The 14194-nt window shown below is 45.7% G+C and overlaps 1 protein-coding gene across 3 annotated transcripts in view; it reads left to right on the top strand.

Annotated features, from left to right (window-relative positions):
- Nucleotides 1-14194, top strand: part of NCAPH (non-SMC condensin I complex subunit H) — a 33575-nt gene that overhangs the window by 6977 nt on the left and 12404 nt on the right. For all 3 annotated transcript variants that reach the window (XM_015073449.3, XM_027033659.2, XM_053200984.1), the window contains exons 6-10: nucleotides 186-310; nucleotides 7150-7339; nucleotides 8977-9068; nucleotides 9781-9986; nucleotides 13698-13846. In XM_015073449.3, the coding sequence (XP_014928935.1) occupies nucleotides 186-310; nucleotides 7150-7339; nucleotides 8977-9068; nucleotides 9781-9986; nucleotides 13698-13846 (762 nt within the window). The remainder of the gene's footprint in view (nucleotides 1-185; nucleotides 311-7149; nucleotides 7340-8976; nucleotides 9069-9780; nucleotides 9987-13697; nucleotides 13847-14194) is intronic.

The following is a 14194-nucleotide window of genomic DNA, read 5'->3' as shown; positions in this document are numbered from 1 at the left end:
GACGCTTAACTGACTGAACCACCCAGGCGTCCCTGAAGCTGCGGATTAGATGAGCCTGTTGCTTTGAGAGAATGGCACATTCCAATTATGATTGCTCTTTAGAGGTTTGAAGAACATGAGTTAATTAGTTAAGTTACGTGCTCCAGAGCAATCCTTGCAGTACCTAGTCTTATTTCTTCTTTCAGATGGAAGTGCTACTGAGACAGGAACAACCAAAAAGGCTCAAAAGCCAAAGAAGAAGCACTCCTGCAAAACCATCGAACAGAATATAAGCAACCTCAATGTCTCTGAAGCAGATCGAAAGTGTGAGGTGAGGAACTGTGTGCAGTGTGGTCTCTGACTAATTCAGAGCCTCAGTGGCTGAAACTCGGCAGAGCCAAGCCTGCCCGGTATGCGTTTGCTTAGGCCTCAAGGGAGTAAAATATATAAGTGGCATCTGCATTATCATCCCTTAGCTTTATAGTGAAGACTGACAGGTATAAGTCCCTGCTTTCCCCACAATATTTCAGAATGATTGAGTCGAAAGAGATGGCAAATTACCAAGGACTCTAATTGACCATACCATTAATTTTCTTTCCTAGTACATGCAGCAAAGATAATGATGGCTAACTTTTAGTGTGCATTTACTGGGCACCCTGTACTGCCCAAAGCCTGTGAGCTGAGCTGTGTTACCTCGCTTGAGGTACAGGGCGTTAAGTAACTTGCCCAAAATGATACAGCTAGTAAGCAAGCTGGGATTTGAAACTAAGTGGCCTCGCTCCAGAGTCCTTGCTGTAAACAGCCTTACGATCTGGCAAATCCTAAGGAATCTGCTTAAAGGCAGCCAGAGGCTTCATTTATCTTTTGCATAGTTAATTTAAAGCAAAGGTGTTGATACAAGCTTTTTTAAAATTTTGCTATTAAAAACAGTATCTCCGTGAACATCCTTGTACATATTTGTGCTCTTCTGAGGATGTATCTGTAAGAAAATTCTGAGTCATAGAATTTCCATTGGGTTGTACCAATCTACTGTGCCACCAACAGTGGACGAGATTACATTCTCCTACTTCCATGACATTTGTAAATGGCAGTTAAGATCAAGAGACTGGAATTGATCACCAGAATGAGCATATGTAGAAAAAGGACTGAGCCCTGGAATACCCCAATCTTAAGAATTCAAAGAGCCAAAGAAGAAACATTCAGTAGGTAGGAGGAAGACCAGGAGGGTGTGGCACCCAAATGAGAAGGTGTCAGGGAGGAGGGAATGATCAGCTCTACCAAAGTGGCAACCTGGGGCCACTGGTATTCTTGGAGAAGGAAGGGCCTATGGAGCTGAAACTCAGACCAAGGAAGGGGTGCTGCTTGGCTCAGTGTCCCTGAGTTTGGAAGAGGGGCTTGTGGGACCCAGGACCCAGACCTCTGAGGAAGGCATTCTGGTTGGTGCTGGTGTCTCTGAGGGGCACACAGTGAGGCTGGTTCTGTGAGTGTGAGTAAAAGTGCAAATTGAACTCAGTTAGTGCATCTGGGGCGAAGAAGTCCTGCTGGGTGACAGCAACAGGAAGCCTACAGAAAGAAGCAAGTCCCTTCTTGTAGCCTTGCAAGCTCCCTCTAGTGTCCCCTACTTGTGGAGCCGAACAGGGAGCTGCTGGCAAAGCCCAAATGTGGTCCTAGAGCTAGCATCACAGAGCGGACAATACAAAGTTGGTTTGGGTCTGAGAAGCAATACCTTAATAACTGGCAGAGAGGTAAAGTGTCACAATATCTACTTCCGAAAAGGTTCGGTGGGGGTGGCAAGGAGAGAAAGCAGATATGCAAAATGTTACCCAATGGGGAATCTACATAAAAGTTACACAGAGGTTCTTATTACTATTTCAACATTCTTGTAGGCTTGAAATTTTTCTTAATAAATGGGGGCAAACAAATGGCAAGAGAGGAATGAAGACACTATAAGCTGTTCTTTTGAAGAGTTTTGCTATAATTTGGAACAGAGTAATGGGTGGCAAGTGGAGAAGAAAGTAAGGTCTAGAGGGTTTTCTTGGTTTTTGCTTTTTTTAATGGGAGAATTAACAGCATGTTTACTTGTTGATGGGAACAGTCTAGTGGAGAATGGAGGAGACTTGCTCAAGTAGAGTCTTTGAGCTCATGAGAAGGGAAGGGAATGGACAGTGTCGACAGAATTTGGCTAAGGAGCACCCATGGCTGGTGAGAGATGGCATGCAAGTGTGCACGTGTGGGAGCATTCCAGGTAGTCCCTTCTGGTTGTGTCCCACCAGCACCCGCCCACCCCCCCCACCCCCCCCACCCCCCATTGAAAATAGGAAGCCAGACCATCAACTGACTGTGTGGAAGAGGAAAGGTAAAGGTTTGAGGAGAGAAAAAGGTAGGAGGGTGGGTGAGCGAGTGGACCGGGGAAGTAGAGTTTGCTTGCCAGACAATACTCATGGTTGACTTGAAGGCCGTGGCAGATGGATATAAAGTAAGTTCAGTCAATGTGACTTTGTGTGTTTCTCCGACAGTGGTTAGCTGTGTGGGTGCGAGCGTGAAGCGGGCAGAAAGCTGGATTTAATACAGGATTGTGTTCAGCTGAACCAGTGTGACACAGCTAGAAAGGAGCACTGGAGTGAAGATCATGTGTGAGGGGGTGGTTACGATCGGTGTTTATGGAACTTTGGTGGGGAAAAGAGGGACAGCATAAAGCCGTATGATCAGTGGTTGTAGGGCCTGGTGGGTCAAAGACTTCTTGGTGTTAGAGACAAGAAGGTGGTGGCTGGAAAGATGTGAGGTGACTGTCAGGGGCACTTAGAGTTGAGCAACAGAGAGGCTGCAGTCATGGTTAGGATTCAATTCAGAGAAGAAGAAAGGGAGTAAAAGACAGGAGGTGTGGGGTTCATGCTGGGATCTCTGGAAGTCCTGGGATTTTCAGGATGAAGCTCAAGACCATTGAAGGAGAGGATATCAAGGAACTGAGAGGCCAGAGTGCTGGATGGATGGATAGATGGATATTGAAACCACCAAAAACTATGACAGCAGTAAAATTGGAGAATAGTAATGAGCCAAGAGTGCATATTAAGATCTCCCAAGAATTGGGTAGACCTGGAGATTAGAAGGCGATTGAAAAACATATGGGCATGGGGTGCCTGGGTGGCGCAGTCGGTTAAGCGTCCGACTTCAGCCAGGTCACGATCTCGCGGTCCGTGAGTTCGAGCCCCGCGTTGGGCTCTGGGCTGATGGCTCAGAGCCTGGAGCCTGTTTCCGTTTCTGTGTCTCCCTCTCTCTCTGCCCCTCGCCCGTTCATGCTCTCTCTGTGTCCCAAAAATAAATAAACATTGAAAAACATATGGGCAGAGGGTGGTGAGGTCTGACCTTATATTATGTTCAAAGCTGAGGGTTTTAGGACTTGGGAAGGAGAGTAATCTGGAAGCAGCGATGAGGAACAAGGAACTTCACCTATCCCACATCTAGGCCAGCGGTCGGTTGGAGAGCTGCGGAAGAGGAAGCAGCCGCACTGGTGAGCCTGCAGGGAAGCAGTGTCCTTGGGCAGACAGCAGGTTTCATTAGAGCAGTGCCCCTCAGCGTTTTGTCATTCTCTTCCTCCTCCAGAGCCTTTTTAGATATTGTCTTCCTACCCCCTGCCCTGAAATGAATTATAAAGGAATAAGATTTTGTCAGGTAAGTTTGAGGCTTAGAACCACAAGTTATTATAACTTCTGAGATTTTTTTTCACCCTCTCCCAGAACCAGTTTTCACTTCCTTTAGAATGATATCACCCCCATTGAAAATGAATGAGTTTACAGCTGGTAGGTGAAGAAAGAAGTGGGGGGATGTAGGGAATTTCGGTGATGACTGACCGAGTCTAGAGGGCCCTGGCAGAAATTATCAATTGTTAAGAGAGGAGGGTGGGGCCCAAAAAGGGGATGTCAGAGCTGTATAGGGTTTAGAGCCTGGGAAATGTAGAATCCTGGGGGGTCCTGAGTCTTTTATACGTAACTAATAAATAAACTAAATAGAGGGTAATAATGAAATTAGTCCTGGTGGCCTCATGGCAGATGGTAGTGGTAGAGGCTGAGCATGCGGGGGGCTAGGAGAGAGGAGCCTTGCCAGTCTTATTCTGAGTGGTGGGGCAGTTCTTCTCGGGACTTGCCTGGAGGCTCTAGCCTGTGCTAGTGTGAGGACTGTGTGTGAATTGGCAGGATGGGGCCTGAGGAAGGTGGATCCACTGAGGCCAAGGCCAAAGAGGGAGGGGGAAAAACAAGGGTGGCGGGTGCTTTGGGGAGAGAGAGTAGTATTTATCGATGTGTCAGCATTGACCTTGGGTAGTGCCAGATTTCTAGGCAGGTGATGTAAAGTTCAGATCCTAGTTCCACTGTCTTAGCTGTGTGGTTTGGGAAAAGACTCTGAATCTCACTTTGTTAAATTGTGAGAACAGGTGACATTAGTCCTATCCACATATGGGTTTTGTGGTAGTGAATCTGTTCCTAGCAAACTGTTTTTTATCCATAGTAGTATGTTGCATACGTCTGAAGAGAAGCCATATAATTCTTTCCCACCTTCCTGTCCCCTCCCCAGTTCTCCATTTTCCCCCTTCTTACATCCAACTTCAGCTCTTACAGAAAATTCTGTTTCCAATCATCTTTTTTCTGACCAGGTAGACCCAGTTCCAGGGAGCCCGAGGAAGCTTGCACTAACTACCCTTTCCCGTTGTTCTAAAGAGAGAATGAGAGAGCAAGCAGTGCTGCTCCCTCTAAGCCTGTGGTGGTCAGCTACATCTAGGCCAAGTGAAATCATTCGTCTTTCGTTGTTGGGGTTTTTTGTTTTGTTTTTTTTTTTTTTAAGTTTATTTATTTTGAGGGTGGGACAGGCAAAGAGAGGAGAGAGAAAGAATGTGAAGCTGGTTCTGTGCTGAGAGGAGAGAGCCCAATGCGGGGCTCGAACTCACAAACTGGGATTATGACCCAGGCTGAGTTGGATGACTAACCGACTGAGCCACTCAGGAGCCCCGTCATTAGTCTTGGAGAAACACCAAGTACCCCATCCTAGAAAGTATTTTTTTGCTCTGTAATCTGCCATAATGGCCCAAAGCCCAATTTGGAAGATAAACAAGAGGGAGAGATTGTCACAAACCTAAAATTTGAAGTTTCAACTGTTTCTTGAACCCACATTCTCTTGGAGATGGCATGGAGATGAGAAAGCAAATGTTCTGTGGGTGTGTCTAGACCAGTTGAGAACTCTTATTTGTGTATGAGCTGATCTGTTTTGGACACAGCTCTCTGTGTGCAAAATGTTTGCTGTCATGAGAGATTCCAACCTGATTATGCTCCAGTTCTTTAAACCAGGAGAGCACAAATAGATACAATGAAAGGAAGTTCAAGGCACATAGTATAGGAAATCAGAGTGGGTGGAGGTCAGAATTGATGGAAGAGGTGAAATTTGAAACTGGGCCTTAAAGGAAAGGTAGGTATTTTCAGATGGAGATTGCCAGGAAGGTGATTCTAGGCAGCTAGGCAGCTGGGTGGTTTATAAGTTTGTCTGGAGCCAAACTAGAGTTCGTCTAGTATTTACTCACACAGCTGAAACCACCTAGGCTTTACCATGCAGTTTGTTGTCTACCAAGGTCTCTTTTTACTCTCTCTTTTCCTTGCTGTGGACCCTTGTTTCAAAAGGTTGATCTACCCAAGGTACCTGGCTATCTCAGTCTTTAGAGCATGTGACTCTTGATCTTGGGACTGTGAGTTTCAGCCCCATGGTGGATGTAGGGATTACTTAAAAAATAAATACATAAATAAAAGACAAAAGCTTTATCTATCCAAACTATGCAGTTAGCAATAATTCATTTTCCCATCAAATTACTCAAAGATGTTAGTCAAGACCATTGTTCTTACACTAGCATGATGTAATTCTAGACAAAAGTGAGGAAAACTAATGTTTTTCAGTTTTATTTTAGCATTTACAGTTTCTGCATTGACTCTTTGAAATGCTAAGTTTCATTAACTACCCACACAGGACCTCAAAGGGTGTGGGGTTCCAGGTGGGAAGCCAATGGTCTGGGTAGCATCTTAGGAAGGGAATGGGAATAGCAACACTAGTATTTTTGGAATGGGAAATGAGAAAGACCAGAGGCAAGGGTTAACTTAGGCGTGGGTTGTATTGGTGGCAATAGGGGTGAAGAAGGAAGGGATAGATGGTAGAGATGTGCGGGGAGGAAAACTTGCCAGGCTGTGTGACTGGGTGAGCGGTAGGGAGACAGGAAGAACGTGGAGGTGATATATGTGATACTCGGGCTAGGAGGATGGTGAGACAGGTTTATTGGGAAGGCGAGAGGAGAGTCTTGGTTCTGGTGGGGCCAGGCTCAGAGCTAAGGGGGCCAGGAAAGAGCCAGAGAGCCACATCTGTCATCCCACCTGAGGCCTCTTCTCTCCGTAGTAGCTACATCCTGAGACATAAAACCTGTGAATCCAGTACCCAACCTGTTTCCTGTCGCAGGGCCACCTGTACAATCAGGTGACTTCTAACCTCTTGCCACACGTGCGTGTGCCTTGCTCTGTCCTTGTTCTCGTGCTCTGTGCCCTGTTCTGCCTTTGGGACTGGTGTCATGTGGCCGTGCCACTCCTACTCCTTATCCCAACCTTGGGAGCCTTCTTACAGCCTCTTCCATGTTTTACCCATCCATCTAGTCCTGCTGACTCTGCCTGTCTTTCCCCTCAGTCTCTTAGTGTATTCCTTCAAATCTGTGAAAATATTTCTGTTCAGAGTAATAATGGGATCTTGTGAACAGATCCCTCATATAGGTTTTCTAAGTCCACAGAATTTGTTGTGATAGCATTCTACTAGAGACAGCTATTTGAAAACAGTGACTTATGGAAAGAGACCAGCAGAGGGATACTGTCTGTGTAGATTATAAACAGATTGACACAGTAGAAGCTTGTTCCCATTTACCGTGTACTTGAGCACTATGCATTTATTCATCTGACCACACACAGGCTTCCTTTTCAATTGGTATCTGCTAGGATGAGATTCTACCTATCAGAAAGCCCTCGACCTGTTTGGATCATGTGCAGAGATACTTCAATCCAGCATATGCAGTTGTGTATAAGTAGGGTCCAGTGAATGAGATTTTATATTTGCTTTGGCTGCATTCCATAATTCTTCGGTTCCCTCTGTTTTTACGTTCAGATCGATCCCATGTTTCAGAAGACAGCAGCCTCATTCGATGAGTGCAGCACAGCGGGGGTATTTCTCTCGACCCTCCACTGCCATGACTACAGAAGTGAGCTGCTGTTTCCTTCCGATGTCCAGACTCTCTCCACTGAAGAACCCCTGGAGTTGCCAGATTTAGGTTGGGTAGAAATGACAGATTTAAAGGGTGAGTACACATAGTGCGTCGCACCAGAGCATTTCAGTCATCAGAAAAGTTTCCGTACAGCCCTGGAGTGTAATAAGCCTGTCATTATGTTGCTTGGCTAAATTACCAGAAGGTGCCTCTGGAATGCCAAATTGGGCATCCTTTTGGGAGAAACTAACTTCTCTTCCTCTCTGCAGCATGGAGTCTAAGAGTAGTAAGTAGCTGATGCCCACCTGGTCTATATGTGTCACATCCCTCGTGTGCCCCTGTCAGCAGCCAGCTTACACAGTCACGTTTTAGAGCCCTGGGCTAAGCCTGGCCTGTCACAGTTTGGACTTGGGAAAGGAGCTTTAAAATAGGCTTTTGGTGAGCCAGGGAGGCCTTGTTCTTTTGTTACCAATTTAGGGGGTCCTGAGGAGAAGAGGGCATTGTGAATTATTTTCAGACTCCACTGTGGTGGTCTGAGAATGGACCTGTCCTTTTGTTAACTCCTTATACTGGCTTGGAAAGGGTTTTATCCCCCCTCCCATCCTACCATCCATACCTCTCTGAATCATCTGAGAAATTGTGACAGCCGTGAGTGGGGGGATGGCAGGTGCAGGAATGTGGTAGCTACACTTGTGTGCAGTCTTTTTTATGTGTTGCATGAAATTGGTCCTCCCCCCCACCCCCCTGCCCCCAGGGCCACACAGATGTTACGGTGCCCATTTTCATCCTTTCTATTCTTGTATAAAGTTTTTTTTTTCTTTTTTTTGTTTTTTGCTTTGAGAGAGAGAGAGTGCACACGTGCACATGTGTGAGCAGGGGAGGGGCAGAGGGAGAGAAACTTAAGCAGGCTGCGCGCCCAGCATGGAGCCTGATGCAGGGCTTGATCTCATGAACTGTGAGATCATGACCTGAGCCAAAATCAAGAGTCAGACACTTAACCGACTGAGCCACCCAGGCGCCCCGATTCTCATCTAAAGTTTTCTAAGTACAGCTGTTTTGTGCTCATGATCTATTTCCAAGTTTATGCTCCCAACTGGGACTTTAATCTTGTGAGGTAACGAGTTTAGTTTGGGACTAAAATAAGTAGCATTGCATGATTGGTTATGCAGTTAGTACACTTTTTTTTTTTTTTTTGAGAGAGAGAGAGAGTGAGCACAAGCAGGGGAGGGGCAGAGCGAGCGAGGGAGACAGAAGATTGGAAGTGGACTCTGTGCTGACAGCAAAGAGCCCAACGTAGAGCTCAAACTCCCGAGCTGCAAGGTCATGGCCTGTGCTGAAGTCGGACACTCAACTGACTGAGCCACCCAGGTACCCCCAGTTGGTACACTTTTTGGAAGGGTTTTTGATTTCCCAGCTATAGCATAGGGGCACAGAGTCCATTTCAGAGTCAAATGTCTGTGCTTCAGGTTTCTGCCCTAATGTTTCAGTAATTCTTGGAATGCCAATGTGGAGCCTGCTTCCAGTGTGGGTATGTCTTTGGAGCACCACCCTCTCCCTGGACAGAAGTCTGTGACCTGGAGCTTGGCCTCCAGCCAGCCTCTGCCACAGAACAAGAGGCAACTGAGCCTCCCATCTCCATCGTGCTGCTCTGGTCATTCTGAGCAGGGAGGAGTGTGCTCCATCCACATTCTTTGCCATCGTCCCTCTTTTCCCTCTTCTGTTCTCTCCAGCGCCCTTGCAACAGTGTGTGGAAGATTGCCAGATCTGCCCTTCCCTGGCCGGGTTCCAGTTCACTAAATGGGACAGCGAGGCACATAATGAGGTGAGTTCAACTTTTAGACTTGTAAGGGCTCTGGGCATTTGTCCAACTGCTCATAGTTTCAGTGAGATGGCCCAAGACAAGTCCTGCCCAGTGAGAACCAAAACTGTGGCATCATTTTTATTTGGCCAAGAGTATAGAAAATATTTCCCTTGGCCCTTCTGTAAAGACTAAAACCTGGGGGCTAGGAATGGAGGGTGAGGCAGCCCTGTCATTCCTGGGTGTGCATTTTTTTAATTAGCTTTACCCTCTAACATGGTTAATTCCAGTCCTCTGGTCTCAGGCTGCTGTCAGGCTCGAGGAATTTCCTGCTCTTCAGGGTTGAGTCCCTTGGCACAGAGTTTCCTGAGAAATTGTCATGTGTAGAGCTTTCCTCTGTATATTTTTAGTATGGCCCCCTTTAGCCTACATACTACCACTTCCAGAATAAATGGTCTCCATGGAAAACAGTTTTCTCTAAACATGTAGTTAATGGATACAGATTCCTGTTTCATGTTTTACAAAATGTGCCTGATGACAATACAGCTTCATCCTGTGCTGCACAATATAAACTTCCTCAGCGCTTTACTATCGTGAGAACGTTGGCTCTGGGGAGGTGGGAGGAGAGGCTGGAAACTCGAATTTTGGGATGAGAAAGGAGTCTGTTCCTCCAGCGGTGGCTGGGGTGGCCGTGGGAATGGGGAGTACTAGAGAACCCTCTCTTTGTCCTCTCCAGTCCGTGTCTGCCCTGGTAGACAAGTTCAAGAAAAACGAACAGGTGTTTGACATCAACGCCGAGGTAGAGGAGGATGACTGCGGGGATTTTCCTGATGGGCCCATGGAGGACGACTTTGATGCGACTGACGAGCCTGAGCACAGCATGGCTGGGGACAACGCTGAGTTCAGGAGCTGGAAGGAAACCTGCCACACTCATAGCTGCCCGTAAGGCTCTCAGGGCCACAGATGTTCCCAGCGGAGTTTTCCATTTGTTCTTTCCCTGCTGAGACAGTCGAATTTCATCTCTGAGACTGGCTAGGCTGGCGTGCTGGCCATGTAGTCCACACAGGCTGAGCCGTTCTGACTCACGGAATCACACCTGCCTGTGAATTTGGCTCAGCAACTTAGTGGTTATAAAACTGACACTGTGGGAGTTTGTAAGGATAGAACTAAAATATGTAAAGTGATGGAAAAAAGTACCCGGGATACAGGAGCTACTTCAGTGGTGGCTCTTGTTACGTGTTTTGGTAGCGCAGAGTGTGCTTTCTTTCTACACATGATGCATAGTCTGGCTTTTGGCTACATCACTGCATGTCAGTTATAGACACAAACAGGCTTATGTGCTGCTTACAGAAACAGTGGCCCCTGCCTCTTCAGGGTCAAGCAAAGAAGGGGGGCTGGGCAGTGTTCAGTTACCAGATAGGCAGACCAGGGATAAGCAAAGCAGGGGAAACTAAATAAGCAAATAAAACTGAGCATATTGGGCAGGAGGAATTAGCCTGTAGTAATTTAAATTTTTTATTACTCTAGTAGGCATAGGAGAAAATCAGAGCTTTCTGGGCCTTTTTATACGTACTGAAGAGATTAGTATTGTTTTAATTTTGAATATGGTTTGGAAGCATCATAATCACGTAGTACCAAGGGCCTCTAAAGGTCATGAATAGGCTTGGGTGTGGAAGATTCCATAAGACTACAAACGAACAGTCCCTGTGCCTACAGCAGTTTTGTGTGCCTGTGACTGGGGACAGCTAAGCTGGTTTGCTATGGGGTAAAACCTTAGAAGTTGTCCCGTATAATTTGTCTGCTTATGTGGGAAATGATTTGATTGATAATGTCTCTTCAAATTGGAGTAGATAGTGATGGGCTAAACATTTAGCACCTCAAGGCAAAACTACCATCTAAGACCTTTGGCACCGTCCTTTCTTCTCCTGATTTGTACTATTATTATACTTGCAGTCTTGTCCCCGTTCCCATCCTATCCTATCATCTACAAAGTGAGAAATGGTAGGCAGGTTGGTGGGATTAGCTCTTTTAATATCATTTTCAAATGTCAGAGAACAACTGTTAACTTTTCCTGGCATCTGAGGAATTGATGGTAACAAAGGGCTTTAGTTACTTCCATTTTGGTATTTTGAATAAATGTCTCCATTTCTCTCCAGTTTCAAACAGAACGAAATCGTAGAGTCCATCCTACTGAATGCATTGGGGCCAGGGCGCTTAGGTTCTAGCCTAAGGTTTTGTCCATCTTGAAATCCCTATCCTTGGCCTGGTGCTGTTCTTTCCTGAGAGCTCAGTCAGTATTTAAACTGCACAGACTTGACTCTGTCATTGATAGATGTGAGATGTGGGGCAGAGGCAAGTGGCATCACCTTTTAGGGTCTTGTGTTCTCATCCAGAAAATGAAGGGTTTGGACTAGATAATAATAACGTCTGAGCTCATGAGTGCTGTATTATTCTGGCTTTGTGCCAGACCCATGCCAGGTGCCTTACCTGCATTACCTCACATAATTTACTTAGTGCAGAAAATGTCATTTCTTAAGCCTTACAGCAACCTTATCATTAAGTCCTGTTATCCCCACTTCACAGATGGGGGAACAGGCTCAGAGAAGTTAAATACTGGGATGGAGCTGGGTATCACTCAGCACCTTTGGCCAATTCTGGCTGCATGTAATGAACTTTGGATAGTAGGCTCCACCCCAGAGCATTTCACTGAGAGTCCCTGAAGCCAGGCTCTTTGTCACATTTCCCAAACTTTTCCTGGGTGATTGTACTGTGCACCCGTGATGACGACACTGTACTGGACTAAAAGGTCTTTAAGGGCTTCTCTAGCTCAAGGTGGGTTATGGCAGTGCTGAATTAGAAGTTCCAGTGTTCTGTAGGATGCCCCATGTTATTGGTCCCTGGATGGCAACACTTGGACAACTGTGCACATCATCTGTTAACGAGGCCGGGCCTGACAGAAGTGTTGTATGTCCAGCAGCATCTTGGGCGCATTCCCTCTTCCTGCAGCAGTGGGCCACGTGTGCTCTAGCCAATCTCTCTGTGTACAGGTGCTTGCTGTGGTTACAGACCTAGTCTATAGTCCGGGGCCCACCACAGCCCGCTCCATGCATGTAAGAATGAAGCATTTTGCTGAGTGCCGGGTGATGTGCTAGAAGCCAACTGGGAGGAGACCTTTACCCTGCAGGTTAAAGTGTGATGTGCTGAACTGGTGCTGAATTGAAGGAGGAGCCCTGTGGTGGGGGAGCAGGTAAAGGAAGTAGTTCCCCCAGAGGGGATTAGAGAAGCTTGATGGGGGTGGGGGGTAGGCCTTGAAAACTGGATAGATCATGAAGTAGGTTGGTTGTTGAGTCAGGGACTTAGGACCAGTAGGGCGCCTGCCACATAGTATTGTGTATCATAAGATAAAATGGCTAGAGTTCAAGCCTCAAGGGCCTTAGCCCTGCCATGGCCCACAGATTCTCAGGAGATGGGGGCCAAGCTCTTTATAGCTTTGCCTATAAGTTCCCAATAAATTCCCAGCATGACTGCCGAAACAGAACAGTATCTGTGAGAATTGAGCAGAGATTCTACTGAAGGCATCGTCTTTCTCCCTCCGGAGCTCACAGTGTAGTACAGTTGTTATCAGTAACATGGGCGTTCTACAGACTGGAAATGTGAATTTTTTTGAGCATATTCTTATTTTTAAAATTAAGTTTTAATTGCACAATAATTATACAAATCCAGTTTCCTAGTTTTTAAATAAATATTCTGTAGATACAGGTGAAGTCCCCTGTTAAAACTTTTTAACCTTATTCCATAAGGTTTGATGTAAATTTACGAGGATTTGTGTGTCTATGGATCGCACAGTATGGATGAAAAACCCCTTGGTGCCTGAAGTTTCCTTGTTACCTTTACCTTTAGAGGGCAGTATAGCAGCGCTAACATACTTTCTGATGTGTCAGGGGCCTTTAGGAGAAAGCTACCTCGCACATACTAGTACCTTGTAGAAAGGTTGAAAAATCAACCCAAAACTGCCATTCTGGACTGGCCAGTTAGACTTCACACACAGCAAAGAATAAAGCTAAGATGGCTTAACGGATTACAAGTGCCCCTCCCCCACCCCGATCATTTGGGGGACAAATTAGAATAACATCTTTTCACTTTTGGTAGACATTACACTAGTGTTATTGGAGCCCTCACTTTTGGAAGGATGGTGAAGAAAGAATGAGAGAGAGATTATCATCTTGTGTGGTGGGAAATCTTCCATATGGAAAGATCTTGAAGCTGATTCAGAGAATTGTGTCCAACTCCCAGCTCTGGCATTTTATTAACTGTGCAGTCCAACTTTCTCTCTGCCACTTTTCTTGTCTCTCAAGTGGGTAAACTTGAGAGTACATTTTATGAAGCACTTTAAAACCTCCTTGTATAGCTATGACCGTATTGTTATAAAATTAAGAGAAGCAAAAGCACTTTGACTAAGTAAAAACTAAAGGATTTTTAACGATGAAGTATTTATATTGAACTAACTCTTAGAAATCCTGCCCATCTGTGAAAACTGAGTAGGTAGTCTTCAGTTGCCTCACATGCTGCTTTACATATAAATGCGTGATTGTGTTATATATATTGACATGTACATGGTTGTACATTAAAAATGTGATTTCATGTGTGTTACAGGGAAGAATTGATTCCCCTTGGGGATGGAGACATTAGGACCATGTGCCCCCTTCTGTCCATGAAACCTGGAGAATATTCCTATTTTAGTCCCCGTACCATGTCGATGTGGGCTGGCCCGGATCACTGGCGCTTTAGACCCCGACTCAAACGTATGTACTTCTAGATGGAACTTGAACACATAGTGTCAGTGACCATCCAGCATATGTGGGAATGACCACAAGCTTACAAGGCAGGACTCTAGAACTCTGAAGGGCTTGCCAGCGTTATATGTTTTGCATTCTATCTTTGAATGGAAGGGATTAATTAGCATATTTTTTATTGTGTTTTGTTAGCAAGACCACAAATTACCAATTGATGAAATAGGTATGTGGTTTGCCTTTCCTAATGCCATTATGTTGTTCAGATAAAAATGGTATTTTGCCATTGATAAGGATCTTGCAGAATGGGTAAATATTGTCCACAGAGGTGAACGGTATTGATGTCTGTGTTCATTTCTG

This window comes from Acinonyx jubatus, chromosome A3 (assembly GCF_027475565.1).
Source record: "Acinonyx jubatus isolate Ajub_Pintada_27869175 chromosome A3, VMU_Ajub_asm_v1.0, whole genome shotgun sequence".
Classification (NCBI taxonomy): domain Eukaryota; kingdom Metazoa; phylum Chordata; class Mammalia; order Carnivora; family Felidae; genus Acinonyx; species Acinonyx jubatus.
The sequence above is the reverse complement of the archived record's forward strand: the minus strand, read 5'-3'. Positions and strand labels throughout refer to the sequence as shown.